General features: G+C 41.4%; 1 protein-coding gene across 1 annotated transcript in view; it reads left to right on the forward strand.

Moving 5' to 3' along the window:
• LOC122552019 (mitogen-activated protein kinase kinase kinase 15-like) overlaps nucleotides 1-5,283 on the forward strand; it is a 57,677-nt gene extending 52,394 nt beyond the window's left edge. The window contains exon 10 of the mRNA XM_043694575.2: nucleotides 1,251-5,283. Coding sequence (XP_043550510.2) covers nucleotides 1,251-1,732 — 482 coding nt within the window. The 3' untranslated portion in view covers nucleotides 1,733-5,283. The remainder of the gene's footprint in view (nucleotides 1-1,250) is intronic.
• The last annotated feature ends 8,291 nt before the right edge of the window (nucleotides 5,284-13,574 follow it).

Below are 13,574 nucleotides of genomic sequence, written 5' to 3' on the forward strand. Positions count from 1 at the left end.
GGCAGTTGGAGTTTAATCCAGACAAATGTGAGGTGATGCATTTTGGAAGGTCAGGTACAGGTGGAAATTATACAGCGAATGGCAGAAACCTTAGAATTATTGAAATGCAGAGAGGTCTGGGTGTGCACAGACCACTGAAGATGGTAGTGCAGGTAAATAAGATTGTAAAAAAAGGCTTAGGATATGTTTTCTTTCATTTCAAGGAGCATTGAATATAAGGATAAACAAGTTGTGCTGCGGCTTTATAGAACGTTAGTTGGACCACTCTTGGAATATCGCGAACAGTTCTGGTCACCACACTACCAGAAGGATGTGGATGCTTTGGAGAGGGTACAGAAAAGGTTTACCAGGACATTGCCTGGTATGGGATAATTTAGCTATAAAGAATGGCTAGAATGGATTTGTTTTCACTAGAGTGCAGGAGGTCGAGGGACGACCTGATAGAAGTTTAAAAGATTGTGAATGGCATGGATAGAGTGGAGTGTATGAGGCTTTTCCCAGGATAGAGGGGTCAATTACTAGGGGACACAGGTTCAAGGTGTGAAGGGGAAAGTTTAAAAGAAATGAGTGAGTCAGGTGTTTCGCACTAAGGGTGGAATGTGTTGCCAGAGGAGGGAGTGAAAGCAGACATAGTAACAGCATTCAAGAAACATCTGTATGAATATATGAATATAAAGGAAAATGGATCCTGTAAGTGAAGACAGTTTTAGTATGGAAGGCAAATTATAGTGGCTCAGGCTTGGAGGGGAGAAGGGCCTGCTCCTGTTCTACATTGTTCTTTGTTCTCTGTTCTATGGGTGAGTCCAGAACCAAGGAGCATTTTTAAAATTAGGGGTCACTGTTTTAGAACAGATATTAAGGGACTTTTTTTTCTGTCTGAGGTCTTTGGAAATTGAAAGCGATATTTTCAGGGTGGAGGTATATTGATATTTGTTAGATGAGATAATCAAAGCTTATTGGAGTCAGATGAGGTTATGGAAGTCAAAACACAAAGAAATCAGCCATGATTGCCTTGAATGACATAGCAGACGTAAAGGGCTGAATGGCCTATTTCTGTTGTTTATTCATATATTTATGCTGTATTTATGTTCGTATTATAATATAATGTTAACAGTGATTCGAGCTAGCTGGTTTACATGTTTCCTCAAAACAGATCCACAGAGACATAAGGTTGCAAATTCTTGCTCAATCAAATGTATGAAAAGAAGAGTTTCCTTTAGATGATAACTACCAACAATATTGTCTGTCAGTTTCAGATCTTCTGTTCATATTTGGGGACCAGTATACTGAAGTATCCTCTCCATTCTGCAATGAAAATATATCGGAGATATCACAATATTCTTCTCCTACGACTCTTGAACTATCCTTCATCTTAAAATATTTACCTGAGCCAATTCCAGGTTCTGATCACACTCCAAACTGTGAGGATAAAGTAAATGAAGGCCAAATCCCAAACATTGTGTTTGAAAACTCTTGTGAAAAGCAGCAAAGTCCACAAGGAAATGTAACAAATACCATAGAGAGAAACAAAAAGGATGTTGATTCTTCCAGGTCTCATGGTTCTTGCATTCAAACTTCAACTTTAAAAACAGGTCAGCAACCGTGCCACAGAAAAGTGAGTCGTTTTTATACATTGCCAACTTCATTTCAGCAACCAAAGAAAAATGAAGATGATGAGCAGATTAGAAAAGGTACATTAGTGTTCAAAGCAGATTTACCAACTTCCAAATGAAAATGCACAGCCTGCTAAGACCCTGTTTACACCATGCTGTTAAAGTCCATCCAGACATAAAAGTCCAATTACAAAGTGGCAATATGCTAACTGCATTTGACATCATTATGGTTCAACAGGAATTCAATAAACTACTTGTGTGACAGTATGTGAGATAAATAATGCAATCTGCTTTGATGAAGAGTAACTATTCCATCATACTACAAGCTATTTACCTAATTACAGTCATAAAATCATACAGCATGGAAACAGATCCTTTGGTTCAACTCATCCATGCTGACCAGATATCCTAACTTAACCTAGTTCCATTTGCCAGAACTTGGTGCATATCCCTCTAAACCCTTTCTATTTATATACCCATCCAGATGCCTTTTAAATGCTGTAATTGTACCTGCCTCCACTGCTTCCTCTGGCAGCTCATTCCATATATACACCACCCTCTGTGTGGAAAAGTTGCTCCTTAGGTTCCTTTTATATCTTTCCTCTCTCGCCCTAAACCTGTGCCATCCAGTTCTGGACTCCTCCACCCCAGGGGAAAGACCTTGTCTATTTATCCTATCCATGCCCCTCATGATTTTATAAACCTTGATAAGGTCATCCCTCAGCCTTCGATGCTCCAGGGAAAGCAGCTCCAGCCTATTCAGCCTCTCCCTGTAGCTGAAATCCTCCAACCCTGGCAACATCCTAATAAATCTTTTCTGAACTCTTTTAAGTTTCACAACATCCTTCTAATTGCATGCTATTCCAAAAGTGGGCTAACCAATGTCCCATACAGCCCCAACATGACCTCCCAACTCCTACACTCAATGCTCTGACCAATAAAGGAAAGCACACCAAGACTACACTTGACTATCGTACCTACCTGAGACTTTTCTTCCAAGGAACTATGAACCTGTGCTCCAAGGTCTCTTTGTTCAGCAACACTCCCCAGGAACTTACCATTAAGTGTATATACATCCTGCTCTGATCTGCTTTTCCAAAATGCAGCACCTCACACTCCTCAGTCCTTTGGCTCATCTGATCAAGATCCTGTTGTACTCTGAGGTAACCTTCTTTGCTGTCCATTTTGATATCATCTGCAAATTTACTAACTATACCTCTTATGTTCACATCCAAATCATTTGTCAATGACGAAAAGTCGAGGACCCAGCACCGATCCTTGTGGTACACCACTGGTCATAGGCCTCCTGTCTGAAAACCAACCCTCCACCAGCATCCTCTGTCTCCTACCTTCGAGCCAGTTCTGTGTCCAAATGGCTGGTTAATCCTGTATTCCATGAGATCTAACCTTGCTAACCAGTCTCCCATGGGAACCTTGTCAAATGCCTTATTGAAGTCCATATAGATCACGTCTACCACTCTGCCCTCAAAAATCCTCTTTGTTACCTCTTCAAAAAACTCATTCAGGTTCGTGAGACATGATTTCCCACACATAAAGCCATACTGACTGTCCCTAATCAGTCTTTGCCTTTCCAAGTACATGTAAATCCTGTCCGTCATGATTCTCTGCAACACTTCCCCACCACTGATGTCAGGCTCACTGATGTCAGTGAAAAATCAGAATGGTGTGTTGCCTCCCTGGTGCCAGGATAAATAACTTTACTCTCACATATTAAATCCTAATTTAACACTGATTAGTGAAACTAAATGCATATTTCTCTCATGCAGATTATGGGGATAAAATCTGGAAAATTTGCTATGTTTTATGGGCATGCAGGAAATCACTAAGCATCAACACAATATTGGAAAACAAATATGCCTTGATGTGACATACTTACTTTGGATGACATTCAAATATTTCATTATTTTGTGCACATTTAATGAATACACATACAATTCATTCAGATAATCAGCTATTAAAATTGGACTCTGATAGGAAATCCAATAATGTGAATATTGTCATGCTCCACAAACTCCCATGGAAAGTAAAATGTAGTTTAAAAATTCCAGAAATGCCTACTATTCCACAGGATCCTGATTTCTGAAGCATCAACTTTACATATTATCTGTTTTTGTGATTGATATGGAGAAGAAGGGAAAACACTAGTCACCTTAAGCTTTGGATTTAATCTGTAATTGCACATGAAGCAAATGCAAACTAATATATTTGTGGGGTGGTCAGAATCCATGTGCCATACTCCAGGGTCGAAAGCACTAAATTGAGTAGTCTGGTGGTAGGTGGCAACTGCTCCACCTCCTCACCTTCTCCCACATTAAGTCTATGACAGGAAACCTTATGGGTGAGCTTCTCACATTGCCACTATTCATCCCATTGATGCTGCGATTCACCATGTGACAACGGTTAAAAAGATTGGGACTCTGCTCATTGGAATTTAGGAAATGAGAAGATTCCTATATATAGGATCCTTAAAGAGCTTGACAGAGTAAATGCTCAGTAGATGTTTTCCCTCATGTGAGAACCTAGGACTAGAGAGCATAGTCTCAGAATTATAAGGTGTCAATTTAAGACTGAGATGAGGAGTAGTTCCAGAGAGTTGTGAGTCTTTGTGATTACTTGCCACTGAGGGCTGTGGGGGTGGAGGCCTTGTATATATTTAAGGCTGAGATAGATAGATGCTTGAACAGTAGGGGAATCAATGATTATAGGGAAACAGCAGGAAAGTGGGTGAGCAGTGTCAAATCAGCCATGACCCTATTGAATGGCAGAGCAGGCTCAAGAGGCTAACTGGCCTAATCCTGTTCCTATTTAGAGTCATAGAGATGTACAGTATGGAAACAGACCCTTTAATTCAACTCATCCATGAATAACTTATGGTCTCTTGATCTAAGTCACTAGTAGTAAAGTGGAGTTAGCTTGTTGTGGGGCTGTTGGTTTTGGTGGGATTGGGATTCGGGGAGGTTTGGAGCTGAGATATCAGTGGTTAGGGAGTGGTGTGGTGTTGTCAGATGTAGTGGGGATGACTGTTAATGATGTTTTGGTGAGTCTATTTAATAGTGACTCAGGAGTTAGAGCAGGTTTTATTCTTCTGATCTTTCTTGGGTAACCATTAAACTTAAGTGTCAGAATACTCTGAAGTCTCCACTTCCAGCTCAAAACTGGGACTTTATCAGAGGGTTCCTGATGCCAGGTAATCACCCCAAGTAAATTCCAACTTTACAAGCAGCTCACGGGAGTCAGCTATGTCATTATTTCCACATCGTCTTGATACGAAATATATGCTGTGCAAGAATTACCTGTCCTATCGAAATTTCTGGCCAATATCTCCTCATGTGACATGTCTTATTTAGTTTAAAATGTTCTTATATGACTATTTTTCTCAGAACTGTCTTGGGATATATTGCTCAATATAAATATTTCTTGATGTTTTATTTATTTATTTCATTTCTTTCTAATTGAATTAAAAGGCTGGCACAGTGGACCAGTGTTTGACACTGCTGCCTTACATCACCAGGGACCCTGGTTCAACTCCAGCCTTGGTGACTGTCTGTATAGAGTTTGAATGTTCTCCCTGTGTCTGCGTGGATTTTTGTTGAGTGCTCTAGTTTCCTCCCACAGACCAAAAATTTGCAGGTTAGGTGGATCAGCCATGCTAAATTGCCCATAGTGTTTAGGGATGAGCAGGCTAGGTGGGTCAGCCATAGATATTACAGGGATAGAGTGGTGGGTTGGGTCGACGTGGGATGCTCTTCAGAGGGTTGATCCAGATTTGATGGGCCAAGTGGCTTCTTTCCACACTGTAGCAATTCTATGATTCCTCCTTGATGTTTGTCAATGTAGGTGACATTGTTTCCTTCTAATCTTTGAGCTATCTGCCTCAAAATAAAGTGATTCTAAGCCTGGCCCCACCAAGTTTTACTTATAATTTTATATTAACATTAAAATGAGGTAGTCTTACTGCTGGTTCCTGTCTGTTCTCATTAACATTAATCCAATCCCACTTGTCCTGCTGTTACAAAGTGATTTGTCACCACTGCAGGAAAAGGCTGTCAGTTCCCCTTCTCTTTGCTTGTTCCCTTCTTTCGATAGGTTTCCTGGTGCTAAGGTGGAAAACAACAATTTGTTTCTCTGAATTTCATGTTGTTGTACAACATATTATCAATAATATCGCATTAAAATGGTAAGAGATTGCAGAATTTGGTGGTACAAAGAGAGGATCTGGGTATTCTCATGCATGAATCACAAATGTTGAATGCAGGTAATATGTTGTACAACAACAAGCAATTCAGAGAAACAAATTGTTGATTTCCACCTTAGCACCAGGAAACCTATCAATAGAAGGGAACAAGCAAAGAGAAGGGGAACTGATAGCCTTTTTCTGCGGTCGTGACAAATCACTCTGTAACAGCAGGACATGTGGGATTGGATTAATGTCAATGAGAACAGACAGGGACTAGCAGCAAGACCACTTCATTTTCATGTTAAAATGAAATTACAAGTAAAACATGGTGCGGCCAGTAGAATCACTTTATTTTGAGATTTATGGAATTTTGAATTATTGTAAATTGTAACCAGAGCCACATATCAAAGTGAGAATTTCTATTGTATGGGGCCTTGGTGAGACTGTGTAGTTTTGGTTCCCTTACTTGAAAAAAGATACAGTTACAATAGAATCACTTCAGGAAGATTTTTAGAATTATTCTTAGGATGAAGGGCTTATCTCATGAAGAAGGTTAAACATTTTCTCACTGGAGTTTAGAAGAATAAGCAGAGATTTTATTGAAACATTTAAGATCCAGAAAGGACTTGACAGTGTGGAAAATGTTCCCTCTTGTGCGTAGACTACAACAAGTGGATATGGGTTAAGAATAGGAGGCTACCTATTTAAGATGGAGAGGAGGAGACTATTTTCTCTCAGAGGCTCATTAGTATCTAAAATCAGAATGATAGAATCATAATATTTTACAACACAGAAAGAGGCAATTCAACCCATCATGTCTGAATCAACATCTGAAAGTGCTATCCAGCTAGTCCCACATTCCAGACCTATCTCCATAACCCTCTAACTTCATCACTTTTAAATATATATCCAGCTCTCTTTTGAAGCCTCCGATGGAATCTACCTTCACCACTCTTCCAGGAAGCACATTCCAAATCCTAACAACTTGCTGAGTAAAGACGTTTCTCCTCATCTCCCTCCTAGCTCTCTTGCTGATAATCTTGAGAGTCTCTCCCCTCAGACGGCAGTGAAGGGTGGATCATTGAATTCATTTAAGGAAGTGATATTTTGATGATGGCATTACGGAGAACAAGTAAGAAAGTGAAATTGAGACCACAATCAGATCGGACATGATCTTATTGCCTGGCAAAGCAGGACTAAAGGGCCAAATATCCTGCTCATGCTTCAAACTCCTGTATTTCTATGTCATAATACGAATGTCAAGTCCATGATAATACAATAACCATTGATTTAAAGACAATGAAATAAGGGAGGATATTTGTAATGCTGTTATTGATAATTTGCCAAAATTCTAACAAACATTCGAAAAGATAGTACATGCATTCATAAAGAAGTAGGCATAACCAGGTAATTAACTTTGGGAAAAATGCTTGAGGGCACTCTGCAGGAGCAAGTGGAATTTAAGTCTGATGCAACAACCAGCATTCTCCTTCCATCTAGTAAACATGTTCCTTTCCCTTTGGTATTTCTTTCAAATTGTCTTGAGAGCGGGATAAAACAATTTGACTGAATGTGTCATTTTTCGGCAATACTCAAATTAAAATGCTGAGTCAAACAACCTAAAGAAAATAGCCTTTTTGAAGTTTTGGAATTAGTTTTAGAACATTCCAAAAGTATTCTTAAAGTACTGCAGTTTTCATCACAAATTCTAAATTAATCTAGGTAAATCTCTATATTTTTCATTTATTCTAAATTTATTTTATGTTGGACCTTGATAAAAATGTAACCTAACAGAATCATTCATTTGTGTCTTACTGAATGAACCTGGACATCTGTAATGGTCTTTATCCAGAGAAACAGCGTCTGTATTTCATTCACAAATGATTCAGTTACATATGTGTAATAAGTGTTTGCGATCTTATTTTCCCTTTTCATTAATTATCGAGGTCTATTAAGTCGTTGAAATGTTTATGTTACTTCAATATGTATTTTTAAAAAGCAATTTCATTTCACTCTATAGATGAATTATAAATATACTAAAATATGAGTATTTGAACATTATCGATTGTTAATATACAGTAGTTCCCCCCTCCTACCCGTGGGGGGGGGGTGGGGGGTACGTTTCCAGACCTATTGCAGAAGCCTGAAACTGCGGATATTAGCGAATCCAGTCATTTAAATAAGAAATTCACCTCTTCTCCGACAGCCCCTTGGTCCCTGGTTCTAGAATGTTCTGTGTAATATGTTCGGGCTGCGGCAAACTATGGAAACCGACTCCACGGATATGGCAGTCCCTCTGTACTTAAAAAGATTTTTGAGTTCTACAGTTCATCTCTCTGCATATTATGTTTCGGCCTTATATCCATTAAAATGAATTCAATTAAACTATATTATGGTCATGTGAATTTGTATTCCATAGGTTGTTTAAATGAATTTCCACAAAAGAGAATGCTAGAATAGTTCCAGGCATACATTGAATGTATCTGAAAAATGTGTTGCTGGAAACGCGCAGCAGGTCAGGCAGCACCCAAGGAGCAGGAGAATCGACATTTCTGGCATAAGCCCTTCTTCAGGAATGAGGAGGGTGTGCCAAGCAGGCTAGGATAAAAGATAGGAAGGAGGGACTTGGGGGAGGGGCATTGGGAATGCGATAGGTAGAAGGAGGTTAAGGTAAGGGTGATAGGCTGGAGAGGGGATGGGGCGGAGAAGTCGGGAAGAAGATTGCAGGTCAAGATTGAATGTATGGAGTCTATTGCTCACTTCAATAAAAAAAATTACCCATGTGTCATGTCAGTTTTGGCTCACTTCATAGTACTCTCATAGTACTGAGTCAGAAGGTTACAATTTTGTTCTTCAATCAATATGACAAAGGCAGATTATCTAGTCATTATTACACTGATGTTCATGGGACCTTGTGCTAACTTAACTGTCGTATTTCTTACATTTGAACAGTATTTTTACTTCTAGCATATTTAATTGGCTGTAAAGCACTTGTTTTCCTGAGCAATGGCTCATGGGAATGAATTGTGCCAAGTAGATCAAGTGTCAATCAAGGAACAGTAACCATGATAAGGTTGGTTTGAAAAGGACAACAATAATTCACTGGGGAAAAGTCAGCTTCAATGTAGTGATAATAAATCTGACTCAGATAAATTGGCATCAAAGATTAACAGAGTAAACTGTAAATGTACTTTAAATAAGGCAAGATATCTTCCTACTGAGGTGAAAGAAGGTAGGAGAAACAAACCCAGAGCTTCCTCATTGATGAAAAAGATACTGTGAAATAAAGTGAAACAGAAAACAAAATGAGCTTTTGACTGATATCAGGTGGATAACACTTCCATAAATGAGAATGAGGTCCATCAAAGAAAGTTCAGAGAATTCCTATAAATTGAGAAAGTAAATTTAAAAATCAGAGAGTATGAGTAGAAACTGGCAGGAGGACTGGAGTGCAGCAGCATAGGGACGCAGATGTATATGAAAATAAATCATTAAGAGAGTGATAATAAAGCAGGTGGCATTCACATTCTCTCGAGGATTATCACTAACTTTGTTCACTCTTTTCCTTTTTCGATGCCTGTAGAAACTACTGCTATCTAATTTGCATTTCTATCTTTCTTTTGTACTGTAATAGCTTTCTCCCAATTAGTAGTTTCTACATTTTTTATAAGCTGACCAATCTTTTTACCTAGCACTCATTTTTGCTCATATACTTTTTCCATTAGTTTGATACTTTCCTTGATTTCTTTAGTTCACTGGAGGTGATGGGTCCTCCCCTTGGAATTCTTCTTTCTGTTAGGAATACTTACTTGAATATTCTGAAAAATTTCTGCCACTGCTCAGTTAGAGTTACAGCTAATCAGTGCTGTTGCCAGAATGTTGTGAGGGTTCAGAGCCTTTGCAGTATCCTGCACTTTCAGCTATTTCTTGTTATCATGTAGAACAAACTAACCTAGAAACTAGAACCTGTAACACTGGAGACTTCTGGACGAGGCCAAAATGAATCATCTTCTTAGCACTTCAGGCTAAAGATGAGTAAAAATGTTCCAGCCTTGTTTTTAAACTGATGTGTTGGCCTTCTTTATCATTGAGGATGCATTTTGGAAGTCTTTGACATCATGTCAACCCTTTGTGATACCTCATTAGAAAGGTCAACCATGTTAGTTAAAAACAGTTTGCCCTTAACAAATCTAAGCTGCTTTTCCTTAATGATTCCACATTAAGTCAGTTGCCCTGAATTACCTTTTCCAAAAATTTCCACGACTAAGGTAAATCTGACTCGTTCATTTGTCATAGCTGGGCTGATTTTTACACCCTTTGCTGAACACAGGTGTAAAATTTGCAATTGTTCAGTGTATTGCTACTACCCCTGTATTTAAGGAAAAATCAGAGATTCTCACCAACCAGGTGCAAGATTAAGTTGGTTTGGCCAGGATCAGGTTAGTTCAGATAGGACCAGGTTGGTTTGGAGAGGATCACAAAAAAAAATCAGAAATTGCTGGAAAAACTCAACAGCTCTGGCAGTATCTGTGGAGAGAAAACAGAGTTTACGTTTCAGGTCCAGTGACCCTTTCCTCAGAACTGATTTGGATAGGGTCAGAGCAGTTTGGACAGGTTCAGTTCAGTTCTGATAGGATGAGGTCAGTTTGGACAGGATCAGCAGGTCAGTTAGGACAGAACCAGGTTAGTTCAGATAGGATCTCCATCCGCCATGACCAGGGCCTCCAAGCCCTCCGTTTTTTCCTCTCCAGACGTTCCCAACAGTACCCCTCCACCGACACTCTCATTCGTTTGGCCGAACTGGTCCTCACCCTTAACAATTTCTCCTTTGAATCCTCCCACTTCCTCCAGACCAAAGGGGTAGCCATGGGCACACGTATGGGCCCCAGCTATGCCTGTCTCTTTGTTGGCTACGTAGAGCAGTTGATCTTCCGTAATTACACCGGCACCACTCCCCACCTCTTCCTCCGCTACATTGATGACTGCATTGGCGCCACCTCGTGCTCCTGCGAGGAGGTTGAGCAATTCATCAACTTCACCAACACATTCCACCCTGACCTTAAATTTACCTGGACCATCTCTGACACCTCCCTCCCCTTCCTGGACCTCTCCATCTCCATCAGTGACGACCGACTTGACACTGACATTTTCTACAAACCCACCAACTCCCACAGCTACCTGGATTACACCTCTTCCCACCCTACCTCTTGCAAAAATGCCATCCCGTATTCCCAATTCCTCCGCCTCCGCCGTATCTGCTCCCAGGAGGAGCGGTTCCACCATAGAACACACCAGATGGCCTCCTTCTTTAGAGACCGCAATTTCCCTTCCCACGTGGTTAAAGATGCCCTCCAACGCATCTCATCCACATCCCGCACCTCCGCCCTCAGACCCAACCCCTCCAACCGCAACAAGGACAGAACGCCCCTGGTGCTCACCTTCCACCCTACCAACCTTCGCATAAACCAAATCATCCGCCGACATTTCCGCCACCTCCAAACAGACCCCACCACCAGGGATATATTTCCCTCCCCACCCCTCTCCGCCTTCCGCAAAGACCGTTCCCTCCGTGACTACCTGGGCAGGTCCACGCCCCCCTACGACCCACCCTCCCATCCTGGCACTTTCCCCTGTAAAACCAGTGCCCACACCTCCTCCCTCACCTCCATCCAAGGCCCTAAAGGAGCCTTCCACATCCATCAAAGTTTTACCTGCACATCCACTAATATCATCTATTGTATCCGTTGCTCCCGATGCGGTCTCCTCTACATTGGGGAGCCTGGGCGCCTCCTAGCAGAGCGCTTTAGGGAACATCTCAGAGACACCCGCATCAATCAACCAAATCGCCCAGTGGCTCAACATTTCAACTCCCCCTCCCACTCTGCTGAGGATATGGAGGTGCTGGGCCTCCTCCACCGCCGCTCCCTCACCACCAGACGCCTGGAGGAAGAACGCCTCATCTTCCGCCTCGGAACACTTCAACCCCAGGGCATCAATGTGGATTTCAACAGTTTCCTCATTTCCCCTTCCCCCACCTCATCCTAGTTTCTAACCTCCAGCAACTCGACTTGTCCGGACTTGTCCGACCTGCCCAGCTCCTTTTCCACCTATCCACTCCACCCTCTCTTCCCTGACCTATCACCTTCATCTCCTTCCCCACTGACCTATTGTACTCTATGCTACTCTCTCCCTTCCCCCACCCTCCTCTAGCTTATCTCTCCATGCTTCAGGCTCTCTGCCTTTATTCCTGATGAAGGGCTTTTGCCTGAAACGTCGATTTTGCCTGTCCTCGGATGCTGCCTGAATTGCTGTGCTCTTCCAGCACCACTAATCCAGAATCAGGATATTACAGGCAGTATCAGCTAGGCTTGGACAGCAACAGGTTAGTTCATGCTAGTCAGGATCAATCAGTTTGAAAATGTTTATGGCAGTTTGGCCAATTCCTTCAATTTCATAGGAATTTGGTTAGCTACACCTGGAGTATTTTGTAAAGTTTGGTCTCCTTATCTCACGGAAGATATTATTGCCATAGAAGTGCAGCCAAGGTTCACTAGACTTGTTCCTGGGATGGTGGGGTTATCCTATGAGGAGAATTTGGGTAATCTGGGCCTGTATTCTCTAGGGTTTTGACAAATGAGAGGTGATCTCATTGAAACTTACAAAATAATTGATGGGAGACAGGGAGAAAATTCAAGCAATATGTTTCCCTGGTTGGGAAATCTAGAACCAGGGCATAATTTTAAAATAAGAGGAATGCCACTTAGGTCTGGGATGAGGAGAATTTCTTTTCACTCAAAGGACTGTGAATTTTCCACCACAGAAGGCTATGGAGGTTTAGTCTTTGTCTATGTTTAAGGTAGCGATTGATAGATTTTTGATCACTAGTGGTGTATAGTTGGTGTGTGTGAGGTGAGGAAAAGGCATCAATGTATTTGACCAGCCATGTTTGTATTGAATGGCAGGCAGGCTCAACTGGCTGAAGGGTCTGCTCCAGTTCATAAACGTCAGTTTGGACATAATATCTATTTAGTTTGGTCAGGATCAGATCAGCTTCTTCAGCATCAGATGGGTTTGGACAGGGTCAGGATATTTCACATGGGATCACTCAGTTCAGATAGCATCTGTTGAAAAATGTGGTGCTGGAAAAACACAGCAGGCCAGGCAGCAACCGAGGAGTAGGAGAATCGACGTTTCGAGCATAAGCACTTCTTCAGGAAGCCTCTGGTCAGTTCAGACAGAATCAGAGTAGTTCAGAAAAGACCAAGTCACTTCAGACAGAATCAGGTCAGTTCTGAAAGCACATCCAGGAGGTGGACATGATCTGTTCAGTACAGACTGCATCTGTACAGACTGCCCGAGCTAGTACAGGTTCAGTTCAGTACAAACAGGATCAGTTTAGTATAGACAAGATCGGGTCAGTTCAGTGAGATTCAGGCCAGTTCAGATGGTATGTCCTGGAGTTGGACATAAATAGTTCTGTAAGAACTAGATTAGTTAGTACAGGTATGATCAGTTTAGTATAGAGATGATCAGTACAGACAGGATCAGTACAGCAGACAAGGTCTGTACAGACAGGATCAACTCAATACAGATATGACCTGGTCGGTTCAGACAGAATCACAGCAGTTCAGACAAGATCAAGTCACTTCAGACAGCATATCCTGGAGTTGAACATGATCAGTTAAGTACAGACAGGATCAGTTTATTGCAGTCAGGATCAGTTCAGCACAGAGAGGATCAGTTCAGTACCGACAAGATCAGTA

The sequence above is a fragment of the Chiloscyllium plagiosum genome, unplaced genomic scaffold (assembly GCF_037043375.1).
Source record: "Chiloscyllium plagiosum isolate Xiang-an unplaced genomic scaffold, Cpla_swu_hap1 HiC_scaffold_7, whole genome shotgun sequence".
Taxonomy (NCBI): Eukaryota; Metazoa; Chordata; class Chondrichthyes; order Orectolobiformes; family Hemiscylliidae; genus Chiloscyllium; species Chiloscyllium plagiosum.